Source organism: Pimephales promelas, chromosome 18 (genome assembly GCF_988280905.1).
Source record: "Pimephales promelas chromosome 18, fPimPro1.hap1.1, whole genome shotgun sequence".
NCBI lineage: Eukaryota > Metazoa > Chordata > Actinopteri > Cypriniformes > Leuciscidae > Pimephales > Pimephales promelas.
This window is the reverse complement of record NC_142786.1, coordinates 31447962-31470144: the sequence shown is the minus strand read 5'-3', so window position 1 is coordinate 31470144 and position 22183 is coordinate 31447962. Positions and strand designations below refer to the sequence as shown.

General features: G+C 35.5%; 1 protein-coding gene across 3 annotated transcripts in view; it reads right to left on the bottom strand.

The window, feature by feature from the left end:
- Positions 1–393: 393 nt before the first annotated feature.
- Positions 394–22183, bottom strand: part of LOC120485289 (serine/threonine-protein kinase Sgk1) — a 33366-nt gene continuing 11576 nt past the window's right edge. The window contains exons 1-12 of one of the 3 annotated variants that reach the window (XM_039680974.2): positions 14118–14421; positions 6887–6962; positions 5911–6018; positions 5759–5816; positions 5587–5670; positions 5364–5495; positions 5156–5268; positions 4929–5052; positions 3722–3817; positions 3366–3521; positions 3188–3277; positions 394–2066 (exon numbers count right to left, since the gene is read on the bottom strand). In XM_039680974.2, the coding sequence (XP_039536908.2) occupies positions 1899–2066; positions 3188–3277; positions 3366–3521; positions 3722–3817; positions 4929–5052; positions 5156–5268; positions 5364–5495; positions 5587–5670; positions 5759–5816; positions 5911–6018; positions 6887–6962; positions 14118–14151 (1239 nt within the window). In that variant the 5' untranslated portion in view covers positions 14152–14421 and the 3' untranslated portion in view covers positions 394–1898. Of the gene's footprint in view, positions 2067–3187; positions 3278–3365; positions 3522–3721; positions 3818–4928; positions 5053–5155; positions 5269–5363; positions 5496–5586; positions 5671–5758; positions 5817–5910; positions 6019–6886; positions 6963–7571; positions 7804–14117; positions 14422–22183 lie in introns of those variants that run through there. The other 2 variants (XM_039680973.2, XM_089122540.1) reach the window with 2 other exon arrangements.

Sequence of the window (22183 nt, the reverse complement as noted above, 5' to 3'; positions counted from 1 at the left end):
TAACATTGATTATAGTAGAACAGTTTGTTGAGCAGCAAATCAGCATATTTGAATGACCACGTGACATGGAAAACATGGAGTAATGATGCTGAACATTCAGCTTTGCCATCAATCACAGGCCTACATTTTATTTTGAATATATTAAAATAGAAAACTTCAGTCTTACTAATATTTCACAATAGTGTTTGTATTGTGTGTAAGTTTGTATTTTGGTCAAATAAATGCAGCCTTTTTACTCCATTTATCCATTTCCTGTCACATAGGGTTGTGGTGGAGATCTCAGGTCGTGGGCAACGAAATACCCTGGGTGGATGACATGAGCAGATTCACAACACCAAAACTGAACAAATAAAACATCAAAACAAAAGTGAAGAATAAGTAGACATGTCGGGATTCATTTTTCAAATATTTATTTTGCATTCAAATAGATCATTCTTCAATATTTCATCAATCTAAGAATTTTAATACTCTGATCATTAGAGGTAAAATATGCGACATGTAAATAAATATACATGGAAAAAATATTTAACAATATATGAATAACTTCCAAAAATGGAAGAAAATAAACATCATCAATATTGCCATGTTTGTAGTCATCTAAAAAAAACATTGTATAGCACATAACTGGTCCAATGATATGAAATATATTACAATTAAAATAGGGATGCGTTTCATGAGGGCATCCAAACCCCTCTTCTTCATTAAGTCGATGCCACTCAGTCGTCTCAACAACGCCTTGCATGACAAATTGTTCACATCTCTTTCAAGTCACCATTTCTATTGCACAGCATTCCATGTCCCTGTCCAACCCAGAACGATGCTGACAGGAATGATAGACACACATGGAAATGCATCACAACATACATAAATGAGCTGAACAGGCACAATTTTAACAACAGCAACAACAAGACAGTTCCTTTTGGGCTAGTACATATAAATACATATAACATGATGCAGGTGCTTTCAATACAATCTAATCGACATGCTCGACAGTAAACAGCGATCGCTTCAGGTTGTGATGATAAATGGATGTTTAAAACATACATCCATCTCACTCAATGTATGATAAATGAATGCGATGTATGCCTTCCCAAGAAACAGTGTCTGGCATGTTGTGTAAAATGCTGGTATTGGAGAAAAAAGGAAAGAAAGTGCTTGTAAGACAAAATATACATTTTAGGAGGAACACAGGATGTCTGACGCTTCGTAATCTAAACTAATTTCCCTTCTAATATAAAATCTGAACAGGACCAGAGTTAAGCCAAACCGCACTAAAATAATGCAGTATTATAAATATTGCAGGTTTTAAATGAACATTTGTCAATCATAAGTGTACTCATTAAAAATGTATTGATATTTGAGCCGTATACAGCCTGTGTATCCTCTTGTACTGGTAGTGGTTGGTGTATGCCATCCATATATTTTGTACATTTCTTGATCCTTTACCTCCACTGTGCAACGATGCATGAAAAATGCAATTAAATAAAACATCATCCAAAGACAATTTGATCAAATGTAAAAGATCAGAGAAGAAGGCATTTTGCCCGGTAGCTGGTGCCATCATCTTCGGCAAGCCACGGCCAATTTGCCCGTTTCCCTCGTCTCACAGATCATCAGTTAAACTCTCAGGCACTTCTAAGCTCTCTCTCTCTCTCTCTCTCTCTAGGAGCTCAGGTCCTCTTTGCAACCATTGGCACACATGTCATGTTTTCTGGAAGTTGTTACTGTAACGTCCCATGTTCCTCCTGGGCATGCACAAGTATCCGGGTTGTATCAACGTCCCTTTGTGCTGCCAGGTCGTACTTGCGAATAAATTGGAAGAGCTAAGTGTCCCACCCTGTGGTCCTTCTTCTGTCCCGATGCTGGAATGGACATTCTGGATGGTGTCACAGAGGCTGTTACTGGAAGGCATGGTCGGCCGGTGGACCATAAGAAAAACCTGGGAACGCTCCAGCGGCCTCCCGTACGCTGCTGGTCATGTGCAGGTTATCAGTGTTGCATAGGGAGCTCGACACGGGTAAGTGTGTGAACTCTGGGTCAAAGTGCCGAAGGTCAGTGGGACCACTCTGTAGATTTAATAGAGACAACGTATTACATCTCTTTGCAAAGACAAGGATTTATAGTAAACTAAAATATACTTTTTTAAAAAAACTTTTGCTGATAATTTACTCACCCCCGTGTCATCCAAGATGTCCACGTCTTTCTTTCTTCGGTCGAAAAGAAATTAAGGTTTTTGATTAAAACATTCCAGGATTTTCTCCATATAATGGACTTCAATGGGAACCAAACGGTTCAAGGTCCAAATGAGGGTTTCAGAGCAGCTTCAAAGGGCTTTAAATGATTCCAGACGATGAATGAGGGTCTTATCGAGTCATGACTCGAAATGAACGGGAGAGTCACGAACGCTCATCACAGAACAGAGCAAGGCGAGCATTTCTGCTTATAAAACTTAATTTTTTTTATTTTTGAAATGAGCGATCGTTTCGCTTGATAAGACCCTTATTCATCGTCTGGTGTCGTTTAAAGCCCTTTGAAGCTGCACTGAAACTCTCATTTGGACCCCATTGAAGTCCATTATATGGAGAAAATCCTGGAATGTTTTCATCAAAAACCTTAATTTCTTTTCGACTGAAGAAAGAAAGATGTGGACATCTTGGATGACATGAGGGTGAGTAAACTATCCGCAAAAGTTTTTTTAAAGTGAACTAATGCTTTAAGGCAAAACACCATTTTTTCGTGCATTGGTCAATTTTACGATTTTGGGCAATTTTGCTTTCATAACACGTAGACTACTGGAAAGAACGGTGTTTATTATTATTATTCTTTATGCATTTGCAGCTGTAGATTTCAAATAACACAAACCTTTATAGGCTTTTCTCTCAAAAATTAAAAAGATTCTAAACCAGCAATCTTAAACTTTAGTAGCTCTTGGATACACCAAACATACTCTATTCACCTGTTGTGTATTGCAATTGCACATTTGTAATAATTAAGTTTATTTAAAAATATATTAACTTTAAATGTAATAATGAAAAACACGCCACAATACTTTACATGTGTTTTAGTATACTGTACGTTAAGCCACTTCTTTTTAAAGCACAACATAAGGATTGATTTAAAATGTACTAAAAAGATTAGTATTAGCATTATTGCAAATTATCACCATGCAGGTAAATTATAAACTTACCACTGAAGGAATGAAAGGAGGGATGATCTTTTTGGCCATGAGGTCATCCCAGTTGATGGGAGAGAAGAAGCTGTGGAACTTCATCTCCAGCTACAAATAAGCAAAAGTTTGAGTAAGAATCGCAAATCTCAGGAAAATAAACCATATGCGAGTAGCACTGGTGTGTTTTTCCACTTACAAAATCATCTTTGGACCCCAGTCTCTTGGTACGGTCCTTCTGCAGCAAACCCTCCAGCAGGTCACGGCCAGAATTGGACACGTTAGGCTTCAGGACTAGAGGCTTGTGAAGGATGTTGTTGTACATCTCGGCAGTGTTGCGACTGTAGAATGGAGGCTAGACAAACAAAGTGCGAGAGATGAATTGATTGCTAAATGTATCATCCGCTACAATGTAATAAAAAATGTTTTTTCAAGTTTCAAAACGCCTCAAAATTGTAAGTTTAGTCACGAATTCACATTTCAAGTTGACTAAACGTACAATTATAAGGCGGCCTGAACACTTCTTATATTGAAATAATAATCACGTATTCTCACCAGTCCATACAGCATCTCAAACAGTACTGATCCCAGGCACCACCAGTCTACTGTACGATCATACGCCTGTTTCTGGAGGACCTCAGGTGCCAAGTACTGTGGGGAAGGACAATTGAGAGAAGAAAGAAATCAAACCACTGTTTAAATCCGAATTTCTTGTCAAGTATAGACAAACTTCATCTTATATTCCCCTGTGAAAAAGAAGTACACCTTTGGATAAAAGAGCACTTATTACAGAAATAATATACTTTAAAATTATACTATTTATACTATTTATAAAATTATACTATTTAAGTGTGAACTGAACACTGTGGAATTAAAAGGAAATGTATAAATGTAAATGTATGTGCTAAATTATAATAATCTTTAATTTCATTTTTATTGAAACTTGTTTGTTTAAAAATAGTTATAATGATGAAGTTGCAAACTAATATACAAACTTTAATATAATACGAGTACTTTACATGTGCTTTAGTATGTTAGTAAACACAAAATATGTGTACTTTAAAGCATGACAAAAAAAAAAGAAAACAGAATTATTTAAAATGTACTTCAATGTAAAACATTTAGTTTGATATTTTAAAAGTGTACTTTAAACAGTCATGAAAGTAGGGCTGTCAAACGATTAATCGCATCCAAAATAAAAGTTTGTGTTTACATATATGTGGGTGCACCGTGTATAATTATTTTATATATATAAATACAAACACATACTTGTATATATTTAAGAAATATATTAATGTATTTAGAATTTATATTTTATATAAATATTTTTTTTAATTAAATATACATGCTTGTGTGTGTATTTAAATATATATATATATAAATATACTGTGTATAATTATTTTGTGTATATATATATATATATATATATATATATATATATATATATATATATATATATACACAAAATAATTATACACAGTGCACCCACATATATCATGTTAACACAAACTTTTATTTTGGATGCGATTAATCGCAATTAATCGTTTGACAGCCCTAAATGAAAGTGTACTCCCTTTAAGTGGCCTACACGTCAGTGGCCCTCTATTTCATTATTTTAATATAAACTTTTTCATTACTTTAATATAACCTTTTTCATTATTTTAATATAAACTATCTGCTAAACTTTTTAATTTGAAGTGCACGTTCAATACAATTAAGCGCACTTCTTTTTCCACAAGATACTCATTAATGGACGACCTACCTCAGGAGTTCCACAGAACGTTGTAGTTGTGCCATTTGATTCCAGTCCCTCTTTGCACAGACCGAAATCTGTCAGCACAATGTGACCCTGACAGTCCAAGAGGATGTTCTCCGGCTTTAAGTCTCTGTGAAAATACCCCATGGTCACCACCATCCAATATAATGAACAGAATCAAGTACTCAGTTCAACTACTTCTCCACTAGAGGGCACTGCGGGCATTCACATACCTGTAAACTATGTGCAGTGAGTGGAGGTAACCGAGAGCACTCGCTATCTCAGCTGCGTAAAACCTTGCCCTGGGCTCCAGAAACACCCTCTCGCGCTGGAGGTGGTAGAACAGCTGCAGAAGAAAAACACCAAGAGTTCATGAATTCAGTCATCTATTTTAAGCTGAGACATGACCTCTTTCAGCCCACGAATGCATTGTTTACTAACCTCGCCTCCATTGACGTAGTCTAGCACAAAGTACAGTTTGTCTGTGGTTTGGAAAGAGTAGTGCAGCCCAACCAGGAATGGATGCTTGATATTTTTCATTAATACGCTCCTTTCCGCCATGATGTGCTTTTGCTGAGAAAACATTTTGAATGTCATTGTTATTACTGTATGATTGTGGCCAAGTGCGTTCACATCCATATGAGAACATTGCATTAGGTCTTACCTCTTTCTTTTTCAGAATGATTTTCTTCTGTAGCACCTTCACAGCATAGTACTGTTCGCTTTCCTTGTGCCGCGCGAGCAGAACCTGTGGAATAAGACGCCGTTAGCATTCACAGTTTAGAATATGACAAATGTTTACACCTTGACTGTATAAAAAATAAAAGGTTGCCCACCTTTCCAAAGCTCCCCTTCCCGATGATCTTTAAGTAGTCAAAATCTGAAGGTTTGATCCTGTTATGGAAATAAATTAAAAAAAAAAAAACACATCAGTAATGCAAACAGCCTCCAATTAACCAAACAAAAGATGGGAAGAGTAACTACGTACTGAGTTTCTTCAGCCAAAGAGCTCCTGGGATTGGTCAAACACAGGTGATTCTCTTCCAGCTCCTCATTCTGGTTTTCATCGATTTTTAAGAATGAATCAACGTCATCACTAGAGAAAAGAGATTGAAAAAAAAATATTAGGGATTTTATTTCAGATAAAACAAAAGTTTTTTGTTTAAAAACAAAAGACAAACAAAATATTGTGTTGGGCTTGGGTTGTCAAAAAGGTTGAGAACCACTGCTTTACATGACTTATTCCTTGTAATGCATTTGCACACAAATAGATGGCAGTGTTGTTGAAGTTCTGGTTTTGGAACATTCAAAATTACTTGATTAAAATCTGAACCCGACAAGACAGCTGCACTCGGTGCAAGAAAATTGCATTACATAAATCTACTAAATTATAGATCAAATACTATTATATTAAAACCAGATAAAATCAGTCCTCCTGCCTCCAAATTAAAGACTTTAGTCTATTGAGGGACACCCCCAGCATCTGTGGAGCATATGGAGGGAAGAGATGCGCTGACATATTTTCCACTGGTCCGACCTGAATAAGACCAAATGGGCCGCGCTTAATTGAGTCAGGCCCTTATCCTCGTCTGGGGACATTAGGGATTTTCTCAAAGGTGCTTATGCAGCCAAGCGGCGGCCTGGACAGCTGCCTTTTGCAGAGAACTATTCTTGTGCTTGGCTTTATCTTGCCGGTACAGATTAACCTACACAATTAGCAGAATGTACAGCTAAAGTCCGATGATGGGATTACAGGTTACACCAGAGGTTACAGTGTTGCCTTCGTGAAGTGAATGAATGATGGAAATTTCCTGAACCACTTTCTTGCTGATTTTGAAAGACAGAAATCATATGCTCTCACTTGTTCAATTGTCTGAACAACATTCATAGGTTAATTTCATATAGGTAAAAATGCAGCCTCATGCTTTTTAATTTCTCATATAATTAAACATCTGGATACTTACTGTTGACAAATGGGAGGGTTGGAAACAAGCTTCTGGATGAAGTCGTTTAAGCCCATCTTCCTTTCTTTAATAAAAGCTGAAATGAAAAAAGAAAAAAACCCAAAAACATTTAGCCTACGTCAGAAGGAAATCCACAGCTGACGTCATTAACACCCGCATTTGAACTGAATGAAATGCCAATGTGAAGGGAAACGTTTAAAAAAAAAATCTTAGAGGTTATCGACAAAATAATCATTTGCACGTCAGGTCTATCTATATACAATATACATGCTGTGATTCAGGATCCGTGTGAATGTGTTTAATGTCAAGAACGTCTCAGTGTTACGTTACACAACAGACCGCATTGCTCACTGCAATTGTATACACCTACGATACTTCATTTCTTTCATTCTCTTGAAATACCGACCACCTAATTTACTTAGCCAATATAAAAAACAATCAAACCCGAATAAAAATGCAATGCAATATTTTTTAAAATGCGACTAGCGAAAAAAAAATAATAATTATAGACGGTAATTCAAATAGACTGTAGGCTACAAACAGAACAAAACCTCTAAAGACATTTGTTTTCTCCCAATTCAGTTGTTTAATTGCATTTTTGACATATTGTTTTTTTTTTTTTTGTCTAAAGCATAATCATAACTCAAACAACTCGAATAACTCAAATCTGTTGAGAGAGACATACCGGTGAGGACGGACACGATCCCCCTCATCTTGCAGTATGTCAAGTCGCATCCAGCCTGAGTAACTGCCATCACTATTATTGTCAAAGAATAAATCCACAGTATGAACGTATTCCTTTAGAAGCCTTTATAGCAACGCGCTGATGTCCCAGCCGTGTGAGTTTGACGAAGCGCACTAACTGGTCTTGATGGCAGGCTGTTGGATGGGCAGCGCTACTGTCTTTCCCCGCCAGCGCTGGGCTTGTATTTTTATACAGAACACGTGGTTGTGGAGGCGAGGCTCTGACATCACTTGGGTAACCGAGGAGACTTGAAAAATGTGATGTCACGGGATCCCACGAATCTCTGTTTCGCCGGTAGGAGGCGATGCAAAGGGGGCGGAAGCGCTTCCATTCAAGTGAACCAAATCACACGAGTATAGTACGGATTTAAAATTTGAGTTATTACTTCATGACTGCTAAAAAGTGTGTTATATAATCATATAACACACTTATAGCCTATCTGTGTGCTATCATATGCTATCTCTATATCCGGGCTATCATATGCACACCAAAATCTCGCTGGAAGTAGAAGGTCGTCCAGGTACTTTTTTGTCTACTGTGAATTTGGACATTCAGACCTACTGCTTTTGTCACATCGTTTTTCGTCTAGGGAAGTATGCGATTTCGGACTCTCCCTCAGTTGAAACTTGGCTTTATGCCCTACTTCCTGAACTTAAGCCAGCTCCTTGTTTCCTGTCTGCCATTATTGGACAAATTGATTAATTCAGGTGTGCCTGACCTCAGTAGTCACGGCAACAATAATCAGACACACCTGAATTAATCAAGTTTGGCCAATAATGGCAGACAGGAAACAAGGAGCTGGCTTAAGTTCAGGAAGTAGTGCAGCTGTGCATAAAGCCAGATGCAAATTGCTACACATCTGGCTCACATCTCATCATAGTGCAACAGATTAACTTCTAATCCTTATCAGTAATGACGAAGAAGAGCGTGAAGAAGTAATAAATGAGAAGTGAAATGCATTCAGTAAAATTAGGGCTGGATCATGCACATGATGACATGAGATTATAGTTAATGGAAGACATTCCTATGCTAAATAGATTTGATAAAATATTCTCCCCATTAGGCCTATGACGTAAGCTACAATATTAATCTGTTTAAGCCTGTGTTTTTAACAGATTCTCATCCGTGAACAAGCCGCCATGTTCAAGCAATCCGACCGGGTCAAGGGTGAGGAGGCCACATCATTTAGTTATATCAGCCTTTCTCCATATGTGGTCCACTGACCCTGTAAGTTATATAAGTTTGTCATCACATGATGCCATACTCGATTTGGGGTTGCAGGGGCCCCACAAGAGAATATAAAGGGGTATGCAGAAAAGATGTTTACTGTGAATGTGTCTGTGTGTGTGTGTGTATATATATATATATTAGGGCTGTCAAGCGATTAATCGCATCCAAAATAAAAGTTTGTGTTTACGTAATATATGTGGGTGCACTGTGTGTAATTATTTTATATAGGCTATATAAATACACACACATACAACAATATTATTTATACATAAAATATTGATATTAATATATAATATAAATTATATATAAATCTTTATATAGTATATGAAAATATTTCTTAAATATATACAAGCATGGGTGTGTATTTATATATATATATATATATATATATATATATATATATATATACACACTCTTAACACATTTAAAATCTCTGTTTCATTTTCTTTTTAAGTGTAAAGTTTAATAATTTTTTTGTGATATTCTGTGATTTTTATTTGTATATATAGGCTATAAATAGTATACATACAAATACAAACACACACACACATGCACACACACACACACACACACACACACACACACACACACACACACACATATACAGTATATATATATATATATATATATATATATATATATAGGGATATAGTTGATCAAATTTTAATATTTTTGTTTGTCATTTTAGTAGCCTGTGTCAAGTTAAACTAAATAAAAAGAAGAATGTTGCTTTAACAATAACCCTCAGGCACATGATTTGCATTTCCACTTCCATAGAAGCATTTGGCACTTCCTCTGGAATGTATAACCTGTTGTATCTGTAAATCCAGTCTGCACATAATGCCACTGGAAATTCTTTTTGAGAGCTTTAAAATCACCTGTCCTGTAGATTGACCTGACTTAAAAGGTTATTTCACCCAAAAATGAAAATTATGTGATTAATGACTCACCCTCATGTTGTCCCAAGCCCGTAAGACCTCCGTTCATCTTCTGAACACAGTTTAAGATATTTTAGATTTAGTCCGCGGATATTTTTCAATGGAGGGAGAGAAAACTCTCGGACTAAATCTAAAATATCTTAAACTGTGTTCCGATGACGAACGGGCTTGGGACGACATGAGGGTGCAGTCATTAATGTCATCATTGTCATTTTTAGGTGAACTAACTAACCCTTAGTATCCAACCATCTATCTTTCAGATAGCAGTTAGGAGGAACCATGCTGGGAAATTCAGCTGGAGCAGGTTTCAAATAACACAAAAGTTATTCAGTGGAATACTGGATAGTGCTTATCAGGTTCCACTGTATTTCAGCAGATGAATAATAGACAGATGTAAGAAGCCATTTCGATGTATTCCTAAATTTAAATATACACCCAAAATATCTTACTCTTCTATGAAAATAAACAAAAAATATATGCTGACACTAGGACAGAGAATCAACAATATTATCCATCAGTTGACTATCTGGTGGTTCAGCTTTAAAACCTTTTCTTTTCTTTTTTTTGTGTCTCGTGTCTTCTTTATAACCTCCCCATATTTCCACATAACTGTGTTACTGTAACAGTATCTCATATGCCAAGCGCACAGCAAAGTCTTTCCGCTGCTCACCGAATGTCCTTTGAATGAGTCATTTTGTCATGGTTGTCAGAGATCCAATTATTACTATTTATTTCCTGTTACTATACTTGCCACGTTACCATGGAGACGCAGGTCGACTGAGAGTGAGCATTTGCATAACAGGCCGAGTCTTTCGGTCAAATACCGTCTGCCACACTCTGGTGGGCAGGAAGTGAATCATCTGAAGAGATGGGGGAGTTTATTCTTGACTTCTGCACCTCCTTACACTGCTCATGATAGATTGATTTCTCTAGCTTAGTCCGACTCATGTTTTTTTGGGGGTTTTTTTTCCAAATTGATTCATGATTCCCCCTATTTGCATTTTCTCTCTCCTATCTCATCCATCATATGCCTCTTCTATGTATTGTTCTCAGTAATGTGTTTGTAGCTCAATGGGAGCTGTGTAATGGGTATTAAGGCATCTGTAGGTGGGTGTTCTTAACTGTTAACTATATTGCAAACTATGCTGATTACAATGGAGACACGACATGAGTAAGAAAACAAGTTACATGAATATCCTTGGTGGAGCACTTCATTGCCATTTTGTGGCGAATCCTGCATTAAGACGATCCATAAATTTAATATAGCCTATCAAATAGCTGCAAAGAGGAAATGGAAACTATTTACAATAAGGTTCAGTAACATTAGTTAATGCATTATGTATTATTAACTAAAAACACTCAACTTTTATTTGACAGAATTTAGCAGTTAATGTAAGTTTATAAATATATTTTAATAAATAAATGTATTTTATGAAATATATTTTAATTCATAAATATTTTTTTATTTTATATTTTAACTATAAGTTAATTGAATATCAATTTTAAATTAAAGAAATTATTAGTTGTACAGTCAGTTCCAGTTGTAAAATAAAAGAGCTAAATCAGAGCTAAATTAATTAATTTGTTCAAATTAATTTAATATCAACCTAAATTAATGAATGTACAAGCGTACTTCATGATACCTGTAATTCATTAACTAATGCATAACATAACCAACTGAACCTTATTGTAAAGTGTTAGAGAAAATCTATTGAAAATGGCCTGAAATAGTTACATAGACATTTATATAGATTAGCCTAAGCTTTTTTTCCACATAAAATCATTATATCCCAAAGCTAATCTTCTTTATCACTGCTATAACAATAGTCAAAACAACAATATGACAAAGTCTGCTGAAATCTTTCAGTGTTCGTGACATTAATGCCTCAGTTAGGGCGGTATTTCCTCTAAAAGGATTATATTAAAAACACCTCATTTAAAATGTGACCTTATTTTCTGTTTCATAATGAAACAAGACATGTGAAGGAAAAATCAATAATCAAACAATGGAGGACAGTGTGCTGATGAATCATACACAATTAAGACTATGTGTAGTTGTGTGTTGAAGGCTCATGAAGTAGGTTGAATGTAAAAGTGAAACAGAGCATCCTGTTGACCCAGGTAACAGATGAAACAAACAGAGATCAACGCCTAGACAACTAAATCAGACTAAAGTGGATTATGTCTGTGATTAATGAATGAATGGATGGAGTGGCAAAGCTGATCTTCCAAACACAATATGTGCTATGATAATGATTTTATCTGTAATATTGCTTCCTATTGAAAGCAAAATGAAAGACTTGAAAAATGAGGGCAAATAGAAGGACCTCATACAATATCCACAATGTCAATTGACCTTTTTATAAAGGTGGTGCAAATGTCACATTTGAGAAAATGATATTTAACCTGCACTCTTAGAAGAAAAGGTTATAGAACCTTAAAAGGTTCTATCAGCGCTACGTATTTGGAACCCCTAAAAGGTTCTATACACTCTTAAAATAAGGGTTCCTCTGGGTTCTATATTCCGTACTTGGCCAATAGAACCTTTTACCAAAAAAATGCTTCTATATAGAACCATTTTGGAGTTCCATATATGAAGCGGGGGATGGAACCATTTCTGGTTCTAAATAGAACCATTTCTTCTAAGAGTGTGGCATCAAACATTTATACATCCAATGACTTCTGCCACCCTTAAAGTGAAAGTTAAAAAGTCCCATCACTTGACTGGTGTTTATTTTCTAATGACGGCAGAACATCCTTAACAAACACCTCGGTCACCTCTGCTGTCAGCGAGAGATGGAGAGGACGAGGAGGTGTGTGAAAATCAAGCCCTGCCCTCATATTCAGTTTCCCTCAGAAATACATAACAATATGGAAGTCTTCCGCAACATCCGGTTCATTTAACATGGGAATTTTATGTGTCTTACCTCAGAGCTTTTGTCTTTTCAACTGCAAATTTGCGACACCTAAGAGCTAACATATTCAGATCTGTTCTACAAGATGATGAGAAGTGCATTTTCTCATTCTATCTATCTATCTATCTATCTATCTATCTATCTATCTATCTATCTATCTATCTATCTATCTATCTATCTATCTATCTATCTATCTATCTATCTATCTATCTATCTATCTATCTATCTATCTATCTATCTATCTATCTATCTATCTATCGTTATTTTAAATATTGAGGTGTTAGCTGCATTTATCAAGAACAACTATTCAACCCTGTTTCACGAGTTACTGTAAATGTTGTTCTTTTATTACTAATATATATTTGTAAATGCATTAACAAGTGTTTGGTCCTCAACTATAACCCTACTTAGTGACAGCTTAATTTAGGCCAAATTTACAACCCTGTTACTGTTATCCTGCTACTCGTATAGTTCTTAAATATTGTCCATGTGATATTGATGTTTATTGCATGATCATAAGCATCGCACAGAGCTTTATTTAGACATGTCCCACAAATTTGGAAACAGGGTTGCAAAAATTGCATAAACAAATGAGCCTAGGCGCACAGCATCACATTTCCACTGTTACAGCGAGGACAGTTTAAGGCCTAGATAAAGAATTAGTACAATACTTATTGTGTTTATATGCTGTATCAAATCAGTTTTGCTGCTATTGAGGTGAGATACAGGTAATGTTAGGGACAGGTTAGGTTCAGAAGTTGGTAACAACAATACAACAGTGTAATTATAGACGTAATAAATATGTATTTATACATAATAAGTGCATTGTATCAAATGTATGAATTTAAATGTTAGCACAGACGTCCTAATATAAAGTGGGACCAAGTTTTATTATAGTTTTTTTTAAAGACCATTACCTATTCTTTTTGACCCTAGCTTATATAAATAAATGGTCCATTTACTAAAATAGTGTAATATGTTGACGTATTCATACGTTTGATGCAGCTCAGTTTCAATAAATGGTCATTTTGAACCAAAAAAAAGAGAAGGTTTTGGTTCTGAAAGAGTACATCTACTTTTCTCAAAGATCAATGAAAATAAAATTTCATCTTAATAAATCTCATAAAATTGGAGCAACATTTCACATAGTTTAATGGTAACACTTTACAATAATGTCCCATTACTTAACGTTGATTAATATCAAACAACGAGCAATATTGTAACCGTATTTATTTATCCTTTTTAAGGTTAGTTATTAGACATAAAATTGAAATACACAATAAAACTGTATATTGTTAGTTCATGTTAGCATGTTAACAAACGAAACCTTGTTGTGAAGTGTTACCTGTACTTTGTTACAACTAGGGTGATCCTGGTCAGTTTATAGTTGAAAAACTTCCTACCTATGAATGATTTCTTCCCAGTCTTCATGGTCATTTAACTGTCAGACAGTCCAGAGTAGATCCTTCTTCTTTATTGTGCTTTGACAGAAATCCTTGTAAAAGCTGATTCTAGTGCAGTCTCCTCAGCAGTTCATCATTTTGAAACATTTTGCATGCGTGTAGGTGTGTGTCTAAATCTCTCTAGTGCTGCGGGATTGTTAGAGGCGGTCTCGTCGCTTCAATTTCAAAGATCAGCAAATTATTGGCCTCATCACTCTTTGCTCTGTATCTCTTCGCCTCTCCTTTTGCTCTCCGTGTCTTTCTCATAGTTCAATGATAACTGAAACCAAAAACTGGTGACGTATCTCCAGCCTCCCTTGTTCTTGAGTCTCGCAAACAAAACAAAGCGACAGGTGTCGGATAGCAGCTCGTCTCACGAGTGTCCAGGTACCGCCCTAGGGAAACCAGTTTCCAGGTTACAGCAGTCACTAGGGTAATACCTGCACCATCTTCTACACTGGTTTAATTGTGCCATATACTTCTAATGAATTCCCAGGTCCCAGGGAATATCTTACATGAAAAAAAAAACCTGGATAAAAACAATGACTTGGCAAGTTTTTCTAGTTTCTTGCTGTTAGAAATTGCCAGGGCAGGCAAATGTGCAGCTACACCTGGCCAGGATGGTTTGTGTAAATAGGCCAGAGGCGGTGCATTTATTACATAGACTGGCTAATATACAGTGATGTGAATACGTTTGGACACCCATGCTAAAGTTGCCTAAAAAGAGGAATAAAAAATCATCTTTTGGATATTGATCTTAATGCCTTAATTAGAAAAATTAGGAAAACTCCAACCTTTAAGGACACCAATTTTCTTTGTGAATGAATAATGTATCATAAATAAATAAATGTTTTTCCTTAAAATACAGGGTGCATAAGTCAGGACACCCCTATGTTAAATTCCCATAGAGTCAGGCAGATTTTTATTTTTAAAAGCCAGTTATTTCATGGATCCAGGATAATATGCATCCTGATAAAGACCCACATCATCACACACCATTCACCATACCTTGGCATGGTTTTACTTCAGTTAGCCTAATAGCTGGTTTGATTTGCATTGAAAGATGATCTTATGGTGTGTGATGATGTGGGTCTTTATCAGGATGCATATTATCCTGGATCCATGAAATAACTGGCTTTTAAAAATAAAAATCTGCCTGACTCTATGGGAATTTAACATAGGGGGGCAATGACTTAAGCACCCTGTATTTTAAGGAAAAACATTTATTTATTTATGATACATTATTCATTCACAAAGAAAATTGGTGTCCTTAAAGGTTGGAGTTTTCCTCATTTTTCTAATTAAGGCATTAAGATCAATATCCAAAAGATGATTTTTTATTCCTCTTTTTAGGCAACTTTAGCATGGGTGTCCAAACTTATTCACATCACTGTATGACGCATAATCAGCTATGACATCAAAGGATTACAATTTCATTCAGCTTCATAAAAAAAAAAATAATTTGGAAGAGATTTTTAAAGAGACAACCGGACTTTTATTACTGATTTCCTGCCCAGTGCACATTCATCTCCCACTGTAGAATAGTTTTATGTTAATGGCCTTTCGGGTAATAGAGTGCGCCTCAAATGGCATCGGCTGTTCTTTCTAAACGGCTGGCTTAATGGCACACTGGAAGTTTAATGAAACCATTATATCCTCATTATTGCCTAGCCCTTTCTATAGGACACCTCAATATTTATGTCTTCATACGTTCTGCAAACCAATTCAGCCTGGAATCAAAGGAAGGACACAAAAGCAATTTCAGCTAAAGCTTTCACTCATCAAACTGTTGCGAGAGACGACACAACTCTAAATTAGGATTTTGTTCATCGTTCATAATGTTCTTATTCAGGTTTTTGAGTGGTGTGAAGGTCCATCACTGTATTTTATTGATGACTGTATTAGCACCAAATCTATTATAAAATGGCATTTTAAAGTGAGGACAATGAGCTGGTTGTCAAACCGAGTGGATTTTCCACTTTCTATTGACGTTTTCACATCTTGAGGTCGCATAGTGGGTTTTTTTTTTTTTTTTTTTTTAGCCACGAGCATTACCCCATGACGCTTTTAGCAAAGGAACCGAAAGTGTTGGCAGTTTTTATTCATAGATATCTATATAAAGGCTAGATGTCTTAAGGCGGAGTTTCTATCGTCATCACCGGCGGCCATCTTGTCACAGGCAAGCTGATGTAAGATGAGTGGTCAGGACGAACACACAAATACCCTTATCTCGTTGAAATCTTGACGGATTAACAAACGGTTTGGTTTATTAACGTGGCTATAATTATCTGGATGATTATTTATTTATACACTTATTATTCATAAGTATGCTGTGTCATAACTACATCTCTGACGTTTATAACAAAACAAACATTTTGAAAATCGGTAGAAAATTGAGCAAGTTATGGTTATTTACATAGTACATATAACATTATGTTACGAGTGAGCGAGCTGCCTGTGACAAGATGGCCGCCAGGTGCAGACGTCGACCTCCATTGGCCAGCAGCGTGGACGACATATCTAGCCTTTATATAGATATGTTTTTTATCAAACAATGGCAGTCACTTAAATGTAGCTCAATGGGATAATTCCATGTGTGACTGGAACATTTTTCCATCTCTTGACAAATCTAAACTAACTAAATAACTAATTGTTGTCGTTGAAAATCGTATTATTATAATTATGATTATATTTGAGCTCCTCCTTATCAACACTGCAATGAATATGCTTTATCTAATCAATAAAATTGTGATTAAATTGAACAAATTAGAATTGAGTAATAATTAATCTGAATAATTCCTTAAAAGTTAACCCTTTAAAATTAGTAAAATTTACACACAAAAAAATAAACAAAAATATCTGAATAACAGATGAATGAAGGACTGTTTATTTTACATTGCCAATATTGAAGACTGATGTTAACAAGCCGAATCACTAAAGGAGAAAACCATAATTATAAGTCATCATTATGGTGATCAATGTTTGTTTTAGTGTTATTGACTTTAAGTTTTGTTTGGCTGATATGCCAATATGTTTTAACATAATATAAATATATATATTTTTTTACAATCATTTGTCTGGTTAACTTTTACTCATTACGGGTTAACTTTTAAGGAATTAATTTGATTAATTATTACTCAATTCTATTTTTTTTTTTAATTTAATTAATAATATTGCTTGTAATCTGTTGCCACAATTTTATTGCTTAGCTTATTTTTTACAGTGTATGATATCTGGTCACCTAGAAAAGTAACAGCAAACTCTTCAGTCAGCCACAGTATTAATGAGGCATCTATACAGCAAATGACATGTTACACAACTAATACTTAGGTGGGAGTTGGTTTGAAAGCCCTAAGTAATGAAAATAAAGAGGTCAGCAATGTCCTGGGATTGTAAAACATACAGTGACGACGTTTGTTACATCATGGTCTTACAAAGAGCAAACAGCTCTTTTTATTTATTTATTATTGTAACTGATTTAAATTGTATTCATATTTTCAGACTGTTAACATTCGCAATAATCCGTGAATTGGGGCTGATGACAAGCCAGCAGGGTTTTTTTTTGTAAGCCCAAGAGAGTCAGTACTGTTTTTGTTGTATATCAAAGTTCAAACAAGTTCAGCTACTTTCAGTTCCCCATTGTACTAGAATACTAATAGATAGGCTATAAGAAGATTGGTAACACCCTGAACCTGAGATACAGTGGCCAGGGTCATACAGAGGTTTTCCACTGTCCCTTGACAAGATATACTAAAATGTTTGCTGAAATGTGAGGGGTGTACTCACTTCTTTTTGTGACCCAAACCATATCTAGGGACCATAAAAACCTAGTAACCACCCACAACCCACAATTAGTATAATGCTCTTGCGTTTTACCAAGATTTTTCTCAGAAAATCCAATTGTCTTTTAATACTTGAACTGTGAACTCACGAATAACATGTAAAATGCTGTGCATAATCGTCCAGTGTGATAATTAGTTCTGATCATTCAGTGGCATATGAGCTGAGGATTGCTCACTCATGCTTATTCATGATGAGGAGAAGAGAGACAAAGCAACATGACATTTTAAACCTGCATGAACACCGTCTAAGGCGCTCTTTAAATAGCCGTTGACCGTCTCTGTACTTGGGACTTATAGACAGGATTGATTGGACTTATGGACAGGCACTTAAATCACGTTACCCTTTTTAGCACACGGACGGCTAACACCAACAACTCATTCACTTTTAAATGGTCAATTCAATTTGACTTAAATGTGTGTTATGAAGTTGATTTAGCAAACTAAAAATGGCATTACAGCTCTGCCCTGACCTCACACTGATCCCGATCTCACCTGATCTAGAGCTGCAAACTTGTGGCAAAAATAGCCTCACACTTTAAAGATAAGCCGTTCCCTTTGAGAATAATCTAAGTTAACAACACACAGTTGAGAGATCTATTATGTGATGTCCTCAGACGCCATACAGATGTTAATTAAACAACAATCTATGGCTGCTTGACATAAAACAATGAGATTATAACGATTATTCTTTTCTGGAACTAATAAGTCCAATTTATTCTGCTTTAATGACTAATATTAGGATAAAATAGAGCACATGGCATTTAATAATTTTAATTACTAGTGGCCTTTTAGATTATATATGCATAATAAATTAGTAATTAATGAACTTGCAGTGCAGCCGTATAATCTTAAAAGTTGTTGCATCGCTCATACTCCATGCACTGTGAATGGGGTGTTAAAACATTTCTCATATTAAACCAATTAAATAGCTGTATAGGGACCACTGAAAGAACTTCTGGGGCTACACTCTTAGAAGAAAAGGTTCTATATAGAACCTTAAAAGGTTCTATCAGCGCTACGTATTTGGAACCCCTAAAAGGTTCTATACACTCTTAAAATAAGGGTTCCTCTGGGTTCTATATAGAAACTTGGCCAATATAACCTTTTACCAAAAAAATGGTTCTTTAGAAGTTCCATATATGAAGCGGGGGATGGAACCATTTCTGGTTCTAAATAGAACCATTTCTTCTAAGAGTGTAGTCACACCCTTGAGTATACTATAATTTGCATTTGTAGCATAGTTGTCTGCACATGTTTTAGGTGCAATCATCTTTCTGCTCTGGATATTGTTGAGTTCTAAGAAAGGCTCGCCATTCATTCCAGATTAGGAGTGAAGGATTATTGTAAATCCTTGTGAGAGGCATGTGCTAGCCTTCATTACATGAGAAAGGTTAAGTCTACATTCTTCAGTGTCACTTGAGATACTTTTTTTTTTTTAAATGTTTATTAGGTTTGGCTATGCACATTTTATTACGTCGGTCTTAACATCTGAGGATGGCCCTCAAGGGAGTTTAATTGTGTTTGGGTGTTTGAGCTATGCTGTAACATTGCAGCGATGGAAAACACCAATCCCAATCTAAAACCCAGAGGCCCCCCATGAACTTCAAGCCAGAGCCCACCACAGACCCTGAGCCGAACCTTGTCATGAGCCGGCACCAACGTCCGTCCTGCGCGGTTAACGCTGTAATTCCTCCTGCGTTGAGAGTACAGGCAATGAGAGTAACTCTACTAATGAGAGTTAGTTCATTTGACATAATTGCAAAGTTACTTTTAGTGTCTAAAGTGGGCCATCGAAACAAAGTGTACCCCTTTTTTTATATTTTATATGAAATGTCTTTCTGAAAATCTACCGTCATTAACAATTTCCTATTTAGATTAAGTAGCTCTCAGAATTTTTGTTAACTTAAAAAGAGCTCAGGATTTGATATTAATGTATTAATTCAAGTTTCATGTTTCATATGAGAAATGTACGTCATCGTTATCGCAGTGCTCGTTGTCTACTATTATATTAGACAAATAACATCCATGAAATACCTTTAAACAGCCAGGGTTATTATTCAACAAAAATCAAATCAAATAAAACAAACATTAAGTGAAATAAAATAAAATAGAAAGCTTATTTTATTTCAGCTATTTAAGACAACGTCTATCATTAGAATTTAGTTTAACTTGATGTACTAAACTAAAACTAAGACTAAAACAAAAACTATTTAGACATAAAAAACGAATAAAAAACACAACAAAATTACTAACACTTTAACTAAAATTAAAATTAAAACAGATCATACAAAACGAAACAACTCAAAAATATAATAATATCTCAAAAAAGGACACTACAACTACAGTACTATGCACAAACGAAGAATAAAGTATAGTATAGAATAAAATTTTCTAGCATTTTCTTATTGATAAAATAACATTTTTACTGTGTACTATAATTTATTATAACTTTACAGTTTTTTCCAATTGCTAACGCACTAAAATGACATGCACAGCACAATTATTTAAATGGACACACAGAGAGCAAAACTTCTTCAAGTTTCCAAAAGTCTAAACACATTTTCTGCTTTACACACATTGTGCATTTCAAAATGCCCCTTTTTAAATGCACTGAACACAGTTCTCTGCATAAGAATCTGACAAAGTCACATGTTTGCCATTTCTAAACACTACCATTCAAAATGACACTACATGAGCTAATTGGCCAATTACATGTGCCATCTGGCCAAACACCTCAATGGTTAATTGTTAACACTTCAATCAGGATGTAAGCAGCACTATAAAAACTATTAAAAAAAATGTATATTTTCCTTGCCACTTTTTTTTACTGTAATATATTTTCTGGAAGTTTCTTTTTCAGTTTACTGTTTTTTGTAAGTAATTTTTTTTTCAGTCCCATGTAAATATTTCTGCTGTGCACACGTTGCACTGACTTGTTTACTGTAGTGAAAAAATACATTACTGTAAAATGAAGTTTCAACAGCATGTGTGTGTCTGAACAATCTGATACATATTTTAGTATTATGGCAAAGCATACTAAAGATATGAGTGCTTTTCATTATGCCCAACAGTGTGTAGTTGATTAGGCAAAAATCTGGTTATATGAATGAAGTGTGTGCCAGTTCATGCAAAAGTTTGATAATGCTATGTATAGTTTTGGTTGCAGTGCTTCATTTTGCAGGATATATGAGGTATTTTGCAGTTTGGGTGTGTGGTTTTGTGAAAACCAGACTAGTTTGCAAAATTGTGTGTTAGCAATTGGAAAAAACTGTAAAAACAATTATTTACAATTAATAAAAATATATTTTTTGTATATATCTGTTGACGTATTCTGTGATCCTGACATGATGAAAACTTCCTTTACGAGATGAGCATGTCTCTTAAGAATCTGTGACCGTTCAGATTAATACTTTGTGTCTGGTTTAGCTCTGTGCACGATGTAAAGAATGACCTAACATTAAAATAGCCCATGCCCACATGCGTCAGCAGTTCTCAGAAATCCAATAAATTGGACTGGCCTGATTAATAAAATGTAATGCCAACATTATCATTGCATCACATCCCCCCACGGAAATCCCAGCTCTCTTCTTAGGTAATCTTGACATAATGATCTGCCACTGTCATTCGAAGATGCACTTACGTCATGCTGTCATGTCTAACGTAAAGCACTATGCAGTGTAATGGTTATGACACTGTGATCTAGAGGTTATACAACAGTTCTTCATCTATGCGGTCATGTGAATGGGATTATGGATTTAAGTAGGGTTAGTGAAGGAACTGATGCTATTGTCAGAGGGGTTGAAACACAGCCGGCCTTCATCACGTTTGCATGCAGTTACTGGAATGGCTGCAGGTCAAATTGCAAACAGGTCACTTGCACGTTACATCACACAAGGTAAAGGACATCATAAAGTCATAATGCAGTTAATTCAATTGATGAAGATTGGGATAAGTTGACATATAACATCAAAATACATATAGTTTATGTTGATTAAATCTGCCTTTCCACATTTCCACCTTCACCAGCGTGCTTTCTTTGGCAACAGCACAAATGCTTCATTGATCAGGAGCAGGAAGACTTACAAAATCAAGTGAATCATTGAGGGAGGCGACATTTAATGATTCTAATTACAATCCGGTCTGCCTCGATGCGCTCTGGGGAAATGAGCCATCTCTCTTACTTTA